This window comes from Gossypium raimondii, chromosome 9 (assembly GCF_025698545.1).
Source record: "Gossypium raimondii isolate GPD5lz chromosome 9, ASM2569854v1, whole genome shotgun sequence".
NCBI classification, from domain to species: Eukaryota; Viridiplantae; Streptophyta; class Magnoliopsida; order Malvales; family Malvaceae; genus Gossypium; species Gossypium raimondii.
Window position 1 is genome coordinate 49,868,252 of NC_068573.1, and position 16,958 is coordinate 49,885,209.

Consider the following 16,958-nt stretch of genomic DNA (forward strand, 5'->3'; position numbering starts at 1 on the left):
AAATTGGGCCACTTATTTTGGGCTTCCACGTAACCCGGAAACCCCCGAGAGTTCTTGTTGGTTTCCCGTTCCCGCTTTCCCATCAGTTCAAAAGTTTGATTACCTTTTTACATTTTTGGAAATTAAGTGCTGCTAAATGTAAAACCCTAACACTCCTCATTCAAACAACCATTGTTTCCATCTTCGACGGCCACGTCTCGAATCGGAATTATGCTCTGAAAGCACAGTGACAAAGATGTCCAAAGAAAACGTTAATGTCACGCCTCTCTCGCACTCCACCAGCCAGACTTGGCAGCTAAAAACACCTCGGATCTCTCTGAATTTTAGAGCTGCCAAGCCTTTCCTTGATCGTAAACGGACTAGCGATGATACCTATTCTCAGCGCCACTATCCTCACGAGTAAGCGAGTTTCCATTTGGGGGTTTCTTGTTTCTTTTAATTGCCCGGAAACTATGGAAGGAAAATAAGAATATTTCCCTTCTTGTTTCTTGACTGTAAAGATAGGTTTAGTCAAACTTCAGTCCTAATTTGAAAATCCTTGTTCTTCATTTGAGCTTGGAGAATGCTCCGACAATATGATAGCTTAAATATTTTCATCTTATAAGCTAGATACGTCCAATAAATTTTGTCTAATTAAAAGCTTTTCTTCCATATTAAACTAATAATAATAATAAAGAAAACGATGATTTGATGGAGCACATCAATTTCCTCCCCCTTTCTTTTCTTGCTCTAATATCCCGCTCCGAAAATTCTTCACGTTTAAAAGTCCAATTTGTTTTGTCTGTTCATAGAAATGATTAGGAATGAATCTTGTTTTTATTCCGAGTGTTTTACTTTCAGATATAATGATGGAATAGAAAGAGAATTGCCAGCTTCAAATACTGGCATCAAGAGGATTGCTCTTATGGAGATGCCTACGAACACTCCTCGATTTTCCACCACTGGATACAAGTCAATAAATCGTCAACACGGCGACTTTTCAAGTGCCAGATCGGTAGCTGGTGCTATAGACATCGGATGCATGTCTGGTCCTTTTATGACCCCGATAAAACAACCAGCTTTCTCTAATTTAAGTGATCCGTTTTTGACTCCTAGCCTTCTAGACGAGGATTTTGATGAATCTATATTTGAAGAAATTGATGCAATATGTGAACATCAGTCTGCAGCAAAAGCAGAGGAGGAGGAGGAGGATCTGAATGTCAAAGTCAACATGGAACGTCAGCAAAATGATAATATTAACAGAAATGATCGCACTGCTACCTTGCTTTTCACTATGAATGAGAATGTCAGAGCAGAAAGTGCAGTTGATACCAGGAATTATTTTGGGTTAAAAGAGGAGGATTTATGTACTTTGGGGGATAAACAAAGTGGGAATATGCCTGATGAGTATTCAAGATACTTGCAATCTTTGAATGATAAACAGCGTGAAGCAGCTTGTAGTGATATATCTATTCCTTTAATGATAGTTGCTGGTCCTGGAAGTGGAAAGGTCTCTTACTATCACAAAGTTTCATAACATGTGCAGACAAACTCTTTCCTTGAACTTTCTTAGTAGTTCCTTTGTGTTTATCATGTGATAGTAACTGTTGAACTTTATATTTCTGTTTCTATTTTAGACTTCCACAATGGTTGGTCGTGTTCTGATGTTGCTCAATGAGGTATTGCTTTTCTTTTCCCAATCATATCTTGTCTGTTTAATTTGGCCTTTTTTATCCTTTTTAATATTCCTTGTCAGTTGTTGCCAGATACAATCCTTTATTTTCCCTTCTTTCCTTCCTTGTAATAATGTAAATCTGACTTCATAGAGGATACAAAAGATGCATTGGTTAGTTATCCGCTGTTTGCGTTTTGTGACTGGTTTTTGCTCCAATCTTCTAAATACTGTCAGGGTGTTAGTCCATCAAACATATTGGCAATGACTTTCACTACAGCTGCCGCTTCTGAAATGAGAGAACGTATCTGTGCAGTGGCTGGAAAGGCTAGAGCTAAGGAACTTACAATCAGCACATTCCATTCTTTCTCTTTACAGCTGTGTCGTTCACATGCAGAGAAGTATGCCTAACTTCATATTATTCAATGCTTGTCAGGTTTTCAAACTCATTGGGTGCATTTTCTTTTGGATACTTATTTGTTGCAAAATATGTGAATCCTTAGTATATTTAAATTTTCTTTATTTATGCCTTTTGAAATACCTGAATGAATTTCAAATGTTTTTTAGTAGCTGAAAGCCGCAAAACTTATAACCATTGAGCCATTGAGTGGTGCTTAACTTTGATAGGGTTTAATTTTTAAGAAAGAGTCACTAAAACAGAAGGGGCCCACACAAGTGTTTGTGTTTGTCTGACAGATAGCTCTTGTGACGTTGATTTGCTTCTCTTTCAGAGAATTAATGGGCATAGAGGCAATGGTGTAAAATGAAAGACAAAATATGTGATTGAGGCAGAAATGAACTAAATGTTGCTTGTCATATTTCTTTAACTTTTCTTTTTTTTCTTAGTTATAATTCTTGTTAATGATATTTGGGCATCATCAACATTGTGTTATAGGATAGAGCGCACAGCAGAGTTTCTAATATATGGACATGGACAACAAAGGAGAGCAATAATTGAGGCAGTGAGGTTATTAGAAAATGAAAAAAGTGGACAGCAGCATAATTCCTGCAAATCCTCTGGAATCGAAAATTCCAATGGTGTGAGACATTTTAAGGATAGATCAAAGAAATGGCAGAAGTTTGTGATTCAGGTTGGTTGTTGTAAAATATCTTCATGTTCATTTACAAAATTTATCCCAAAACCACTAGTGAAAGCCTATTTTGACATCATTTATCAACTCATGTTGTTTGACATGGATATTCTGCTTTCAACTCCAATAGCATCTGTCCATATTTGGTAGAGGAGTTTGTTTAATTTCTGTTGTAGGGAGTTGCTTCTCTTTTGCTTGTCAATGGAATATTATATTTTGTGATAATGATTCATTCTTAAAACTATTAAAATCATGAACTTTACCCATCAAACATAACTGTGCTTATATTTTATTCACTTTTTTCTATGTGGAAATAGCAAAATGTTCCTTTAAAAAAATTGAACTTTATTATTATTTTATCAGGCAAAAGCTTCTGGGAGAACTCCTGAAGACTGCCGTAAAATGGGTGATCAAATAGGAGTAAGCTGATAAATATTGTTTCATAAATTCTTTTTCACTATTGCTTCTGTTCTTCTGATTCTTACATCGGCACCTGAATCAGGCTGAAGTTCTTGGAAATTACAATGACATCTTAAGATCGTGCAATGCTTTAGATTATCATGACTTAATCATTTGCTCAGTGAAGCTCCTCACTGAATATGACGCAGGTTCATACGTGTAGTCAATTTGTGCAACTACTTATATTATTCATTTGCTGAGATTTACTTTATCCTATTTGAAGTGTACAAGGAGTGCCAAGATTCATGGAAAGCCATCATAGTAGATGAATTTCAGGATACCAGTGCAACACAATATAGACTTCTGAGGATTCTTGCATCCCATAACCACATAACGGTTGTTGGTGATGATGACCAGGTTTACCTCTTTATACCTCCGGGTTTAGGAAATTGACTACATTTTTGTTTTTTCCCTCTTTCCCTTTGGTACTCTAAGTTTACATATTCCATGTTCCTTTCACAACAATTCTGATGCAAAGGGTTCTGTGTTGCCATAGTCCATTTTCAGCTTCAATGGAGCTGACATTTCTGGTTTTGATTCATTTCGCAAAGATTTTACAAGCTACAAGGAGGTCTGTCCGCTCTTGCCACTCACGTTTTCTAATTCTCATTTCAGAATGGAGTATGGTAATTTATATCATTATTGCTTCTGATTCCTGAATTTTTGATACATTAATCATCCAGATAAGACTTGTCAGAAACTATCGCTCCACGCGTTGTATTGTTGAGGCTGCATCATGTCTTATTCAAAACAATACCAAAAGATGCCCGTCAAAGAATTTTCTTTCTGAAAATGCCTATGGATCTAAGGTATGTTAATTGTAGGGGTGAGCATTCGATCGAATCGAATCGAATCGAAAATTTTCGAGTTAATCGAGTTTTCGAATCTCATTTTATCATCCTAACTTTATTTGAATTTTTCTCGAATCGAGTCGAGTGAGATGGAATTCGAATCGAATCGAATCGAATATATTTGTTCGAGTTAAATTTTAAAAAATAATTTTGGGTTCTTGTAACCATTGTCACCCATTAATCAAATTTTTTATTAACTTTCATCACCTCATAATTTATTTATTAATTTTTTATATACTGGTTAGCTTCTTTACTTGCTTAATTGTTTCAATTATCTTGATTCTTGTCACTATATATTTTGGAATTAAAAATATATTAAATGTAAAAATATGATTTTTAATAAAATTTATTTTAAAAATAAAATGTGAAATTGATACCAATATAAAATTTTAACACGAATATTTTATGGCGTAATTAATAATTCAATTTTAATATAAATATTCAATATGACTAAACAATTCAATAATATAAATAATATAAAATGTGAAATTTAATTTAATAATATAAATAGTAGATATAAATAAAATTATTACTATTTATGTTTAGTGATTTTTTTTTGGGATAATTTTGATTTTTTATTTGAGAGTAAAGGGTGAGTAGTAAAAGTTTAGAGGAAAAATAAAAAGTTTTGGGGAATAAAAGTTTGAGGAAAAATAAATAGGGAGAGTAAAATTTTGGAGGGAAAATATTAAAAAAAATTGGAAGGGGGAGGGTTTGGGATAGATGGGAGGTGGGATGGGAAGGGAATAAAAGTTTTAGGGAAAAAGTGAGAGGGAGTAAAAATTTTGGGGGAAAATAAAAGGTTTTGAGGGTTTTTGGGAGTAAAATTTTGAGAAAAAGTAAATGGGAGAGTAAAATTTTGGTGGGAAATGAATTTTGGGTAGATTGGGGGGTTGGGAGGGGAGTAAAAGTTTTGGGGAGAAAGTGGGAAGGAGTAAAAGTTTTGAAAGAAAAGTAAAATGATTTGGGAGTTTGGGGTAAAAATGTAAAATATTATAGTTTGATATTCGAATTATTCGAATTTGAAAACTCAACTCGATTCGAACTCGAAATTCGAAAAAAAAATTCGAGTTGATTCGAATAACTAGATTAACTCGAATAACTCGATTTGTTTAACTCGAAATTCGAATTTTTTTTCGATTTTTTCGAGTCGAATCAAGTTTTTCTCACCCCTAGTTAATTGTGCCATTTTCTCCATATCTTTACTTCTCCAATTTATTTATATGTAAAACCTTTACTTTTTCTTTGTGGTTTGAATATTAAAACATAGATCACAATCAAGGAATGTTACAATGAGGATGCACAATGTGCCTTTGTTGTTGACAAGATCTTGGAAATTGCGTCTAACAGTACTGCTGGTAGTTCCTCCTATGGAAATATTGCAATTCTTTACCGGAGGCAGGTCAAGCTTACTTTCTGAAGTGTTAGTATGCTTGAAATATGAAGCATCTTCTATATATATATCTACTGAAATTTCTTCGCATCTTTTTGTTCTATAGGTCACAGGAAGAGTTTTTCAAACTACCCTCCGGAATAGGAAAATACCATTTAATCTTCACGGTGTAGCTTTTTACAGGAAAAAGGTTGCCAGAATTCTTTTAAAGTACTTTTCTCTGACATCTATGATAATTTATTTGTTTTAAAGATGCATGTTGACAAAAGACTTGTCTTATGACAGGTAGTTAGAGCTATTATTGCTATGCTTAAAACAACATTGCCTACTTGTGATGATAGTCCCTATCGTAAAGTGTTCAAGGCTTTGCTTCCTTTAGAAAAAGAGGAAAAGAAGAGGGTACATTTCAATTCATTTTTAATCATTAATTGCAATTGTATATGCAGATAGTACGCTTGCTTTCCTCAAACCTTCAGACTTATATTGCTCAGTATGGTCCTCTGATATTTTATAAATCAGTATGGTCCTCTGATATTTTATAAAGTTCTTCTCATGCTCCCTTTTGCAGGTAATTGAGCATGTGGAAAAAATTACAGAATGTAGAAAATGCAGCTTCATATCAGCTGCCTGTGACATCTTTAATGCAAAGATTTCTGGTACCTTTAAGAGGTTTTCTTAACTATCCTTTACAACAGTTTTTCCTTACTATTTTTCATAAGATTGAACACTAGAAATCCCTAGAAACATTAAACTTCTTGGGGATGATTGCTGGCAGCAGTTATTAATTTGCTTCTAATTGCTTTTATATAAAAGACCTACTGCTTTGTTCTTGTTTCTCAGTAATTAGCAGCAATTGGAAAACATGAAGGGCTGATATAATAGCAATCATTGAGATACACATCATTCTACTATTTTAAGTGTACGGCTTTGCCTAGTTTCTGTATATACCAGTTTGCTTGCTGGTGCAAGGTTTGACACTTGAAATGGAAGTGTGAAAAGCATTCATAAGCAAATATTTGGAATAGGATAAAGTTAACTGGTTAAAAAAAGTACCCAAATATTAGTATTACTTAATTTGTCTTAACCAAAATATCTATAATTGAATGTTTCTCCATTCTGACTTGTGAGATTGAGTTCTAACAAAACCAATGTTGAAAAGTACTGTTTGAGGCTATGAGCTATTGACCTTCAGCAATAAAAGTGAGCAACAGGGCTAGGTAGTCTATTTTATATCTGCGTGACACTGAATATAAGTGGCTAAGTAAAAAGTAGGGAAAAGGGATAGATTTTCAAAATTTTACTGCTTGAATCCATTATATATTTTGACGATGTCACCTATTTCCATGGATTGAGCATGTAGAAAGTGTTTTATATCTGCGTTATTTTCCTCCGATGAAGCTGCCTGCGTAATCTCTGAAACATGATTTCTGAAATTGATCACAGAAGTCAACTTACACAAGGTCGTAAAGTGCTACAGACATTGGAAATGATATCCAGACTTGTTCGCAGGGTAAGTTTATCAATCATATTTGTTAATTGCTTACTTGAGTGTTTTATTGATATTTGTTTTTATTCCCATTAGAAGGAAAATTATTTTGATGCAAGTGGTGAGAACAAAGGTGGTGAAAGTACCATAGAGGCCTCCACATTAGGAGTCCATCACAACTTATGTATCACTTGTACTCTTGTACTTCATGCTGATGTGGCATTTGTCACATTGCCAAATATTTAAAAATTTAAAATCTTAAAAATAAATAAAATTTTTAATAATTATTTGAAAAACCACAAAAAAATATAAAAATCTATTTAAAAAATATTAAAATTATGATAAATATTCGAATTGCAATTTAATTATCATCATTGAGTTACAATTTATTTAAATATTCAATAATTATCTTGATGAATTACTATAAATTTTAAAAATTAAAATGACAAATAATTATAACGATAATATAAAATTTAATGGAATTGAATTGCCCTACCTCTTATCCATTACTAAGTGGACCAATTTGAAAATATGTCACAAATTTGGACAAAAAACAATAAACATTTAAAGGAATATGGTTAAAGTAAATAGCATGAAATATATATATTGATCAAGGGAAAAGAAAAAGTTAAAAGATTTTTTTTTTTGGGTTTTTGGTTTAGTGAGGGTTATTTTAATTTTGATTATTATTTTAAATTAAGATTAATTTTAAATATTTTATTAATTTTATAATATTGTCCTACCTCTTATCCATTGCTAAGTGGACCAATTTGAAAATATGTCACAGATTTGGACAAAAAACAATAAACATTTAAAGGAATATGGTTGAAGTAAATAGCATGAAATATAAATATTGATCAAGGGAAAAGAGAAAAGTTAAAAGATTTTTTTTTTTTTGGGTTTTGGTTTAGTGAGGGTTATTTTAATTTTGGTTATTTATTTTAAATTAAGATTAATTTTAAATATTTTTATTAATTTTTATAATTGTGTCTAGATTCATAATACATAAGATCCTAACTCATCAAGTTATGAGGTTATGCGGCCTTAACTTCAGAATTGAGATTTGAATCTAAACTCAATTGTCAAATTTCAGTATTATGTCTTGAGACAGTGAACTTCATGTCTCGAGACAGGCATCATTTTATTGTAGGAAAATTTTCTTCGATGATAGCATGTCTCAAGACACTAGAATTATATAAAAGATTTTATTTATTTTTTAGGGTTTTTAGTCTTTTTAAATATTTGCTGATGTGGTATGCCACATCAGCATGAGGTATAGGTGGCACTGCATGTGTCAATTAATCTAAATCTAAGGTATAAGGGCTAATTTGCCTATTTTTTGAGTAGAGGAAGCAAAATATATCCTTCGAGATTTATTTTTCACAAAGACAAAGTCATATATATGTTGAGATTTATTTTTCAGAGAAGTTATTCTATCGCTATTTTGCAGGAACAATCAATATCAGCTGTTATAACTTCAGTCTCAAACATGATACCTCAGGTTTGCTCAAGTCTTTAAACGGTTACTAGTAACTTGGGATAGTTTTTATGCTATTTGTCCGAAAGAAAGTGTCCTCAACGATTCAGAGCTAGGTGCCTGGACTTCTATATTCCTTGAGACAATGTTCAAAAAAATGCTCACTTGGTTGAAGCAAGATATGTATGTATATGTGCATGTCTGTGTGCCTCTATATAAAAGTAAATCTTAAGTTAAACAATTTGCTATTTTGAGTAGAGAGTTTAATATTGACCTATATTTTACTATTAAAGTTGCTTTTAATAAAAAGAACACCTAAGTGCACTAGGCAATATAAGAGTTTGAGGTGCTGCCTCACCTAAATGAGTTTGAGGCTATGCTGTTTAAATTACAGGCATCAACTGAAGGTTGATGATTTCTTTCCAAGCTTTTCATCGTTCCCTGTTGTATTAGATGCCTTTTCAAAATTTTCCAATTTTCATCCTATTTCATATTGGTTTAAGCTTCTTCAAAATGTCTCCATATGACCTCTTGCTTTTTTAACTTCTGTCAAACTCTTCAATCATCATTTTGTTTCTGGCTGGTTGTGTTGTTCTTCTCGCTATTTAATAAATGAAAGAGTTCTACCTCTGAACATTGTAATATAAGCAAAATTGGTATGGCTTTGCTTTTTTTATGTTACTGATATTTCAATCGTTTCTGATTTGGCATTGACTTTCAGAAATACCTTCTTGAACAACGAGCTGTCATAGATGTTGATGGAGGAAAATTACTCAATGAGGACAATGATGTCAGATCTGTAAGTTTGGATTTCCATGCTGATGCTGCAACTTACATTAAAGATTCCATTTGTTGTGATATTTACTCCATATTTCTCTATTGATCAGGATGTACTTCCATTAGTTTTTATTTACTTTTATTTTTCAATTTCAGGCCTTTTTTAACTCATCTATTTTGTTGGCATGGTGATTTATTTGCCAGTAATGTTTATTATTGTTAAGTGGTCTGCCAGTTATGTCAAACGGTGTTCTCCAACATTTGGTATATGTTGGGGGTGATCTTATATTAAAGTTGGACCCTTCGACCTGTTGCCAGTTGATTTTATGTTGGATAACATTGTGTAAGAGCTGAGGGTATGTTACGTTGTTGTTCCTGCCTAATCCCATGTGACTTTGACGACTCTTGATGAGGTTGTACATGTGTAGAACTTGTGAGCCACAATGAGATGGAGTGTTGAATGGTTTTATGCTACATCTATTAAATATTGCGTTACCTGTGGCCTTATATTAAAATTGGACGCCTCCACCTAAAACCAATTGGTTTTACTTGGGATGCTTTAACAATTAACTATACATGTGTCTACTGTGGTCCTCTGGTTGGATAACATCTGAATATAGTGCTATTGTACTTTAGTTCTTTTTTGTTGTATCAACAGGCCCTGTGTTCTGTCTTTAGATTTTTATCCAGCTTCAGATAATCTATCTGTTACCTAGCAGAACACCTGTCAGCTGCTGATGTCTAGTTACATTCATTTTGAAATTTTATCAATTCAAAGTACATATTTCATTGGTCCACCTTGCAGGTTCTTGAATATCTACTTGATGATGTTTCTGATTTCCTGTCTACTCAATCTACTGATAGAAAAGAGAAGATAGAGACTGGCGAAGAAAAAGGCAGTGTCAGTTTACTAAATTCTTTCATTGACTACATAACTGAACGTGAGAGAGAAAATTTCCGTTCTCGAAGACATGACAATGAAAATTCAGTTACCTTGACTACCATTCATCAGGTTATCACCTCCACAAACATTCTATTTTATTCTGTTCTCAGATTAATGCTATTTTGGTGTCCGTTAATGTCCTTTGCTGAGCCTTTTCCTTAACTCATTACATTCTGTCTGCAGTCAAAAGGCTTAGAATGGGATACGGTCTTCATAGTGAAGGTATTTTGCTATGTTAATTTGTTAATACCGGTTGACCATAAAAGAACAGTTACTATTGTTCTATTCACAATGATTGCAAGCTGTGAAATTTTATGATATCACTTTCACTTCTTAAATTATCTGTTTCTAATAGATGATGCTGTAACAGGCAAATGAAACAGAGATTCCTCTGTTACATGAGTTCAATGGTGCTGCAACCGAAAATGGGACATCACTCGAGGTATGCTTTCAAGATAATGTCCAATACAACCCTTATAGTAGTGGACAATGTCCTATGTTACAAAGATTGAATATTTTATAGTATGGGTTACTACATTTGGCATCTTTCAATGCTATAGGGGCTGTATAGGACATTAATTCTATGCTTTTCCAAGAGTTAAAAGTTGTTGGCAACTCCTACGTTAATATTTTATTATGAAAATTGACTAATTATCAATCAAATATACATAGGAGGAACGACGTCTTCTATATGTGGCAATGAGCCGTGCTCGTCAAAAGCTTTTCATTCTGTATGTTACAGTGGATTCAAATTGGCAGGTTGGAATTACATGAAACTTGAGCAATATGGTGTTTAGTATTGTCATTTTGAGGTAACAGTTTGGCCTTTTCAGATGCTTCAACCTTCACGTTTTCTTAAAGAAATTCCAGATCATCTTCGAGAAATTCAGGTAAATTACAGAGAAAAGTCATATAGATCTTTATCCAAATAATCTGTTGGCTCAGCCTTCTGATGTTGTATCCTTTATGCTATATTATCAGCCCTCTTGGAATTTCTATTAAAAAAATATATAATTTTTATATATTTCAAATCAGAATAAATAAATTGTGCATGTCTAAATTTTTTACTACCATTAGGATCATTATCCAGATTCTGTAATATGAGTTTGCTAACATATTAAGCTTGCTCGTAGGATCCATTTTTCTTTTAATTGCTCGTACTTTGGTCTAACCTCTTAAAGCACGAAGTAATATATATCTAAATAAGGATTGTGTAGGCATTGGACCTTGCACATTAAAAGTGAAGAATTGTTTGTTACTGAGAGCTTCTTATTACTGAGTATTGACAAAGCATAATACTCTTTAAAATTATTAGTTTCCATTCCAGATTGTTTTTGAGTGGATGATGGGCACTTTGATTCCAGATTTATAATGGGTGTCTTGTAGGCTGAAGTAACCAGGAATGATTTAAAAACCACACATCAAGTTATTGCAAAAGGAACTGAACGATTCTCCATGGATCTGCCAAGCAAAAAGCAATCAATTGAAGCAGACATGGTGCAAAACAATTTCCCTGACGCTCAAGATGGAGCCTCAAAAGAGACTATAGAATCAGTTGAGGCCTGCAATGGAAGTAATTTTTTAAAAAGGTTTTCCCTCAAACTTTAATGGTTAGAGTTATGTTGTCTACCTTTTAGCAATGCTATATGTGGATGTACCTTCTCACCTGGTCTTTCTCTTGTAGGTTTGGTGTGGAGGAGAGATCAATCATCTCCCACTTATTCCATCAATGGGCCAAGAAGCAAGCCTTTCAAGAGCCTAGGAGATTGCTTGACAAGGTATCCTTTGTTCTGCAAAGATGGAGATCGTCCCATGTCTCTTCTTTCCCACTTAATCTCTCTTAGTTTTCTACCAATAACAAATTGACTCATTTGAGTTTTACTTCACTTCCGCTGCTTCTGAACTGCTTAGAATGCGTATGTGTTATGTGGTTTTTTTAACCACTTATTTTTTTAATACTTGCAGGTTCGCTTTGTAATTGACGAGCGTCTGAGAGTCAAAAATTATAAACACAAGGTTATGCCAATTATCCATTAGCAATAGCCTGTTAATGCTCCTTTAGCACATGTTTTAATCTATCCTTCTGTTGGCAAAGCAAACAAAATTTTCTCTGGCTGTGAGCCAAAAAAAGGGAAAAAATAAACATAAAGGAAACATTTGGGACATGTTTTAAATTCCTATACAAGCTGTAAAAAGAGCCTTTACAGCACATTCTGACCTTAGCACTATGATATGTAGTCTCATACTCTCATTATGGGAACTTTCCTTGTGGATCGTGCCTTTGATGTACGTCCCTGATTACATCATTTGAGAGGGCAAAGATAATGTCATTGTCCCCCTACCAAAGAGGTTCCCAGGATGAACAGCCATTGTGCTTTCATGGATGTGGAACATAAATATTATTCTAATAATGGCATGATTTTGCATGATTACCAGGAAGTTCTGCGTGAATTAAAGCCATGTTTGAGTAGCGAGGAAGCATTTCAGTATGCAGAATATGTAAGTTTACTTTGTATGTTCTTGTGACTTTTCTTATTCTTCACAAGATAATAGAGTATTTCTTAACGATTATTCCTTCCAATATAATCCTGAAGTAGTTAACAGTTGAGTATGAAAAAAATCTTTTTCTAGATAGTGAAGTGGGAGCAAATTCCTGCTGATAAACGTGCTCACTTGATGCGGGAGAAGCAGGTTTGGCCCTTTTTCAGATTCTAGGTTTCAGTTGTAGTTTTCTTGCTTCTTCATAAAATAGAGAACATTAATTTTAAAAAAAAAATTATGCCTTTTATCTGTGCTTTCTGCTGCAAATGACACTACCTTGGTCTTCTTCTAGGAGCGTTTCCAGAAACTAAGGATGGAGAGTTCAATGGGTTCATCATCAGCAACGCCAAAACAGGTATGTTAAAAGTCTTTGACTTTGTTCATTGGGGGTGCTGATTTGAGAGCGTTGTCGAGTTAACCTTAATAGTATTTGATGATAATTTCTAAGGCTTTCCATTATGCTTGAAGATTTCTAAGAGTCATGATAGTGATTGTCGCCATAGCTTTTGACACCTATATGTTTCACTTGTTGAACCAAATCCTTCACCAGTCAAAATATTCTTTTTCATTCTAATGTAGATTGCCTATCTGCAAAGTTTGGGGTGCACCGTTATTCCTACTTCAAGACTTCATGCTTCCCGTCTGATAGAACAGTACAAATCACTGTGACTCATTCTAATATGAAGGGTGAAAAGGTCATATTATCCGACTCAGACACGAAATTTTGAACTCTCAACGATACTCTTATGTTCCTATAGAGCATAAATTCATATGATGCAAGTGGCTCCCATATAACCATACTTAAATACTTTATTTATAAGTGGATACTTTTAGTTCTTTGGGTGGTTGGCACCAGGGGCCTAAAACAATCCATTGCAAGATCTGTACGCATCATTTTCACTATCCAGAGTGTTGGTAGAAGGAAAACTATGAGTAATCCAAACATGCCCCGAAAAGTCACATTTACACCAAAATGAGATTTTTGACATCCGATCTATAAAACTGACATCAATGTGGTAATTTTCCTAATGTCAGCTCCATTTTAACTTGAGCCAACATCTTTTGTTGGTCATGTATTTCCAGTAATCCACCACCAATGATAAAATATCAGTTTAAACAGCAAGTTGCTGCTGATGGGTGGATTCATCATCGTTGAAACAGCAGTGGATCTTGAGAGGTCTCCCATTATTAATGTTTTGGTAAGGTTCTGCCAAAACTTGTAAAGGGGGGGGGGGGTTGCAACCGCATTTCCCTTTGGAGAAAAAAGTAGGTGCGGAAGGTGTCAGGTTTTACGTTCAATGGGAACCCCAAACCAAATAAGAAATCCACCTCAAGGATGTTCATCTCCTCAGTGCTGATGCCTCCCACTTTGGCATAATATGCATTGTTGTAACATCTGACATATAAAAATAAAAGATTAAAAATCAGTAAAATGATTTACCGGAATGGTAAAATATGTTAACTTTAGATTTTAAAAAGAATGACGAGCTGCCATGATTGCTTGTGAAATCAGGACAGGATGGTATTTAAAATACTTACCGGGTTTCTTTGCTATGAGAAAATTAGTACCTTTACTATAAAGGTAATTGTGCATTTCATTTTTAAGTAAAATATATGCAATTGTAAGTGGGGTAAGGTTAAGCATTAAAAAAAATGCTTATCACGTTTTAAAGAAAGCAAACTAATCACTTTAACACACGAAAAAAAAAGAGAATTTATTAAGGTTCAAAATTACCTCTTCAAAATTAAATACTAAACCTTAGTATGTTATTTATAGTAAAGAGACTTTATTAAGTACTTTCGCATAATCAAAGGCTGAAGGCAGCCAAGTAGATATTTTGCCATTATAACAGAATATATGGCCCTAATTAAGCTGTCATAAGCTCTAAAAGTTGACATCCCCTTCCCCTATGTTAATTCATTATGGGAATTTACAGGAATAGCAGCACATGCAAGGTAAGTGGGGCTGTCTTGTCTGACCAGAGATGCTGGTTTTCTCACATGGCTGTACTTGTATGGTCACCTTGCTTGATTTGTATTGTAAAGATGGTTTCTTTTTTCCAAAAAAATCCAGGAAAACGAAAATATCAGCTTAAAACAAAGTTAATTTGTCACCAAACATTAAATTTCAAGATTGAAGATATACCATGACATATAGAAAAAGTTTTTATTTGACCCTGGAACTGGAAGCTAATGAATTCTAAATCAAACATGTCAGAGAAGTTACTTGGATCAACTTTGAAACCCAGATCAAATCCAGCTAAATATCCAAGAAAGAATAATAAAAATCTAAAACAAAGAAAAAAAAAACTTACATGTCATCCATGAACTTGGCAGAAACCAAAACACTGGTTATAAGCAGCCTATGTACATTAAAAGAATCGAGAGGCAAAGATGGGTGCATTTGCATAAAGCGGTCAAGATAAACGTAAGCAACGTCAAAACAACAAGGGCTGCAATTTTCGTACTTAAAGATCCTGTGGAGATAGGTTGTGATGGATGTAGTTAGCCTGGTAAGTCCATGGAAAACAGACATCTTCTGGGACTGGAACAGGCGGCGCTTGTCATTAGACTCAGCCACTCTTTGCAGCAAAGAGGAGATGTAAGTTCTGACCTTGGGAACAGTTTGTTGGTCGTCGTCTGCTTCCGCCAGTTTTTTTGCTTGTTTTGTTTGCTAGCTGTGTCTTATAACCAACACCTTTCTTTTGATTTTCATCTTTGTTGCGTCCAAATAATTATGTCTGACCTGTCCTCCTCCAGCTATGTTACCACTTACCACAAAATATTGAGTTTTATGGGTGGTTTTTATTTACATTATCTTTATTTTTATAAATTTAAATATAATAATAAAGTTTAATATTGAATATCCCAAAACCAACAAATAAGTGAAATCGAAAAATAATATTTTAACATGATTTAACCATTCAACTTATCTTATACATTTATAGACTAAAATACGTATTGGATATAATGAATAACCAAAACACATGTATATATAATAATTAATTTCAGCCCAAATTATATATATCCTGATTTTTATAATACGTATAACTTATTGATATTGACTTCTTTAGTAGACGGTTCGAATCTTAAAATTATTATTATTGAAAATTTCTATTCGAATAATTGAGGAAACTTGTGATTATATACTAAATAAAACCTAATTGATAGTAAAAAAATCATAAAAAGAAGTTGATTTTGAAACCAAAATTACAACATCGTTAAACTGGTATGGATCTCAATTGAGATTAAGTATTGGAGAGATCTTAGTTGGAGTTATCTAAAAATGTGTCCCTAAAACCACACGTTCAGATCAATAAACTACACTTTCGAGCTCAAAGTCGTAACATCGAGTTTCCAAGTCACGATATCACTGAAGGTGTTGAAGTGGAGAAATCGTGAGCACCAACAAGCATGTCGCTACATCGGCTAGTGGATGTCGCAACATCGGGAACCCTTAGAGCCACACTTGTGCCACTATCTAGGGTGTCGCGGCACTGAGGTATGGATGTCACGACACTGCTACTTGACAAGGAGAAAATATCTGTAGAGGTAGTCTTTTGTCCAACACCAATTCAAGTCAACACACATTTTAAGGGCATTTTTGTCAATATTAGGGTTGATTTTCAACTGTTTAAAAAACTCTTTTTGGTTGAACTAAATGAGAACTTTTATTTCATCTTTTTAGCTTAAGTATTTAGTTGTCTTCTCCATTGTTAGGTTTGGCCATTTACTTTTCTGAGTTTAGTTGATAATTTAGTTAGTTTTTACTGTGACTTTTTCTTCTTTTTTTTTCAATCTAGTCCTCAAATTTACTTTGTATTTGATTTTATTTAAAAGACTTCAATATATTCTAGTTTTCTTTACATTGCAAAGCATCAAAATATTAATTTTAGTTATATTTTCACCTCCATTATTGTCGTCATCATCTTCTTCAAAGCACCATCCAAAAAATTCTTAAGTTTTCTCTCACTTTACTCTTATACTATTTAAGTATTTGCTTGACTGTTATTTGCTTAATAATGATGAGTGGTAACTAAATTTATGGTGATTGGTTTATGGATACGTTGTTTAATTAATTTTTGGTACATAGGCTAAATTGTAAAAATTAGACTAAATCGAATAAACTTCAAAACTTAGAATTGATGAGTCTAGTTAAACATTTAAGTAGGTAAGACCTAGAGGAGATCCTATCGAACACCAATTTGATTGTCCCAAATTAGTTCGGTGAGATCAAGAAATAAATCAGATTAAATCATATAATTTTGCATGATCCTCGAGTAAAATAT

The 16,958-nt window shown here is 33.6% G+C and overlaps 2 protein-coding genes across 2 annotated transcripts; one reads left to right on the forward strand and one right to left on the reverse strand.

The window, feature by feature from the left end:
* Positions 1-43: 43 nt before the first annotated feature.
* On the forward strand, positions 44-13,572 carry LOC105800848 (ATP-dependent DNA helicase SRS2-like protein At4g25120). Its single transcript, XM_012632205.2, has 29 exons — positions 44-399; positions 841-1,489; positions 1,617-1,658; positions 1,889-2,052; positions 2,547-2,742; positions 3,106-3,162; positions 3,245-3,350; positions 3,425-3,558; positions 3,698-3,772; positions 3,885-4,010; positions 5,323-5,454; positions 5,552-5,635; positions 5,731-5,844; positions 6,014-6,114; positions 6,889-6,955; positions 8,382-8,432; positions 9,130-9,207; positions 9,991-10,197; positions 10,312-10,350; positions 10,499-10,570; positions 10,801-10,887; positions 10,962-11,018; positions 11,515-11,717; positions 11,813-11,906; positions 12,094-12,144; positions 12,565-12,627; positions 12,760-12,819; positions 12,962-13,024; positions 13,249-13,572. Exons 1-29 carry the CDS (start codon positions 236-238, stop codon positions 13,336-13,338), a joined length of 3,426 nt encoding a protein of 1,141 aa, XP_012487659.1. The 5' UTR covers positions 44-235; the 3' UTR covers positions 13,339-13,572.
* Positions 13,573-13,603: 31 nt separating this feature from the next.
* LOC105797793 (cyclin-U4-1) lies at positions 13,604-16,583 on the reverse strand. Its single transcript, XM_012627714.2, is given in 4 exon segments — positions 13,604-13,904; positions 13,906-14,065; positions 14,985-15,343; positions 16,578-16,583. Coding segments are annotated over 4 exon segments (648 nt in total). The 3' UTR covers positions 13,604-13,781.
* Positions 16,584-16,958: the final 375 nt, after the last annotated feature.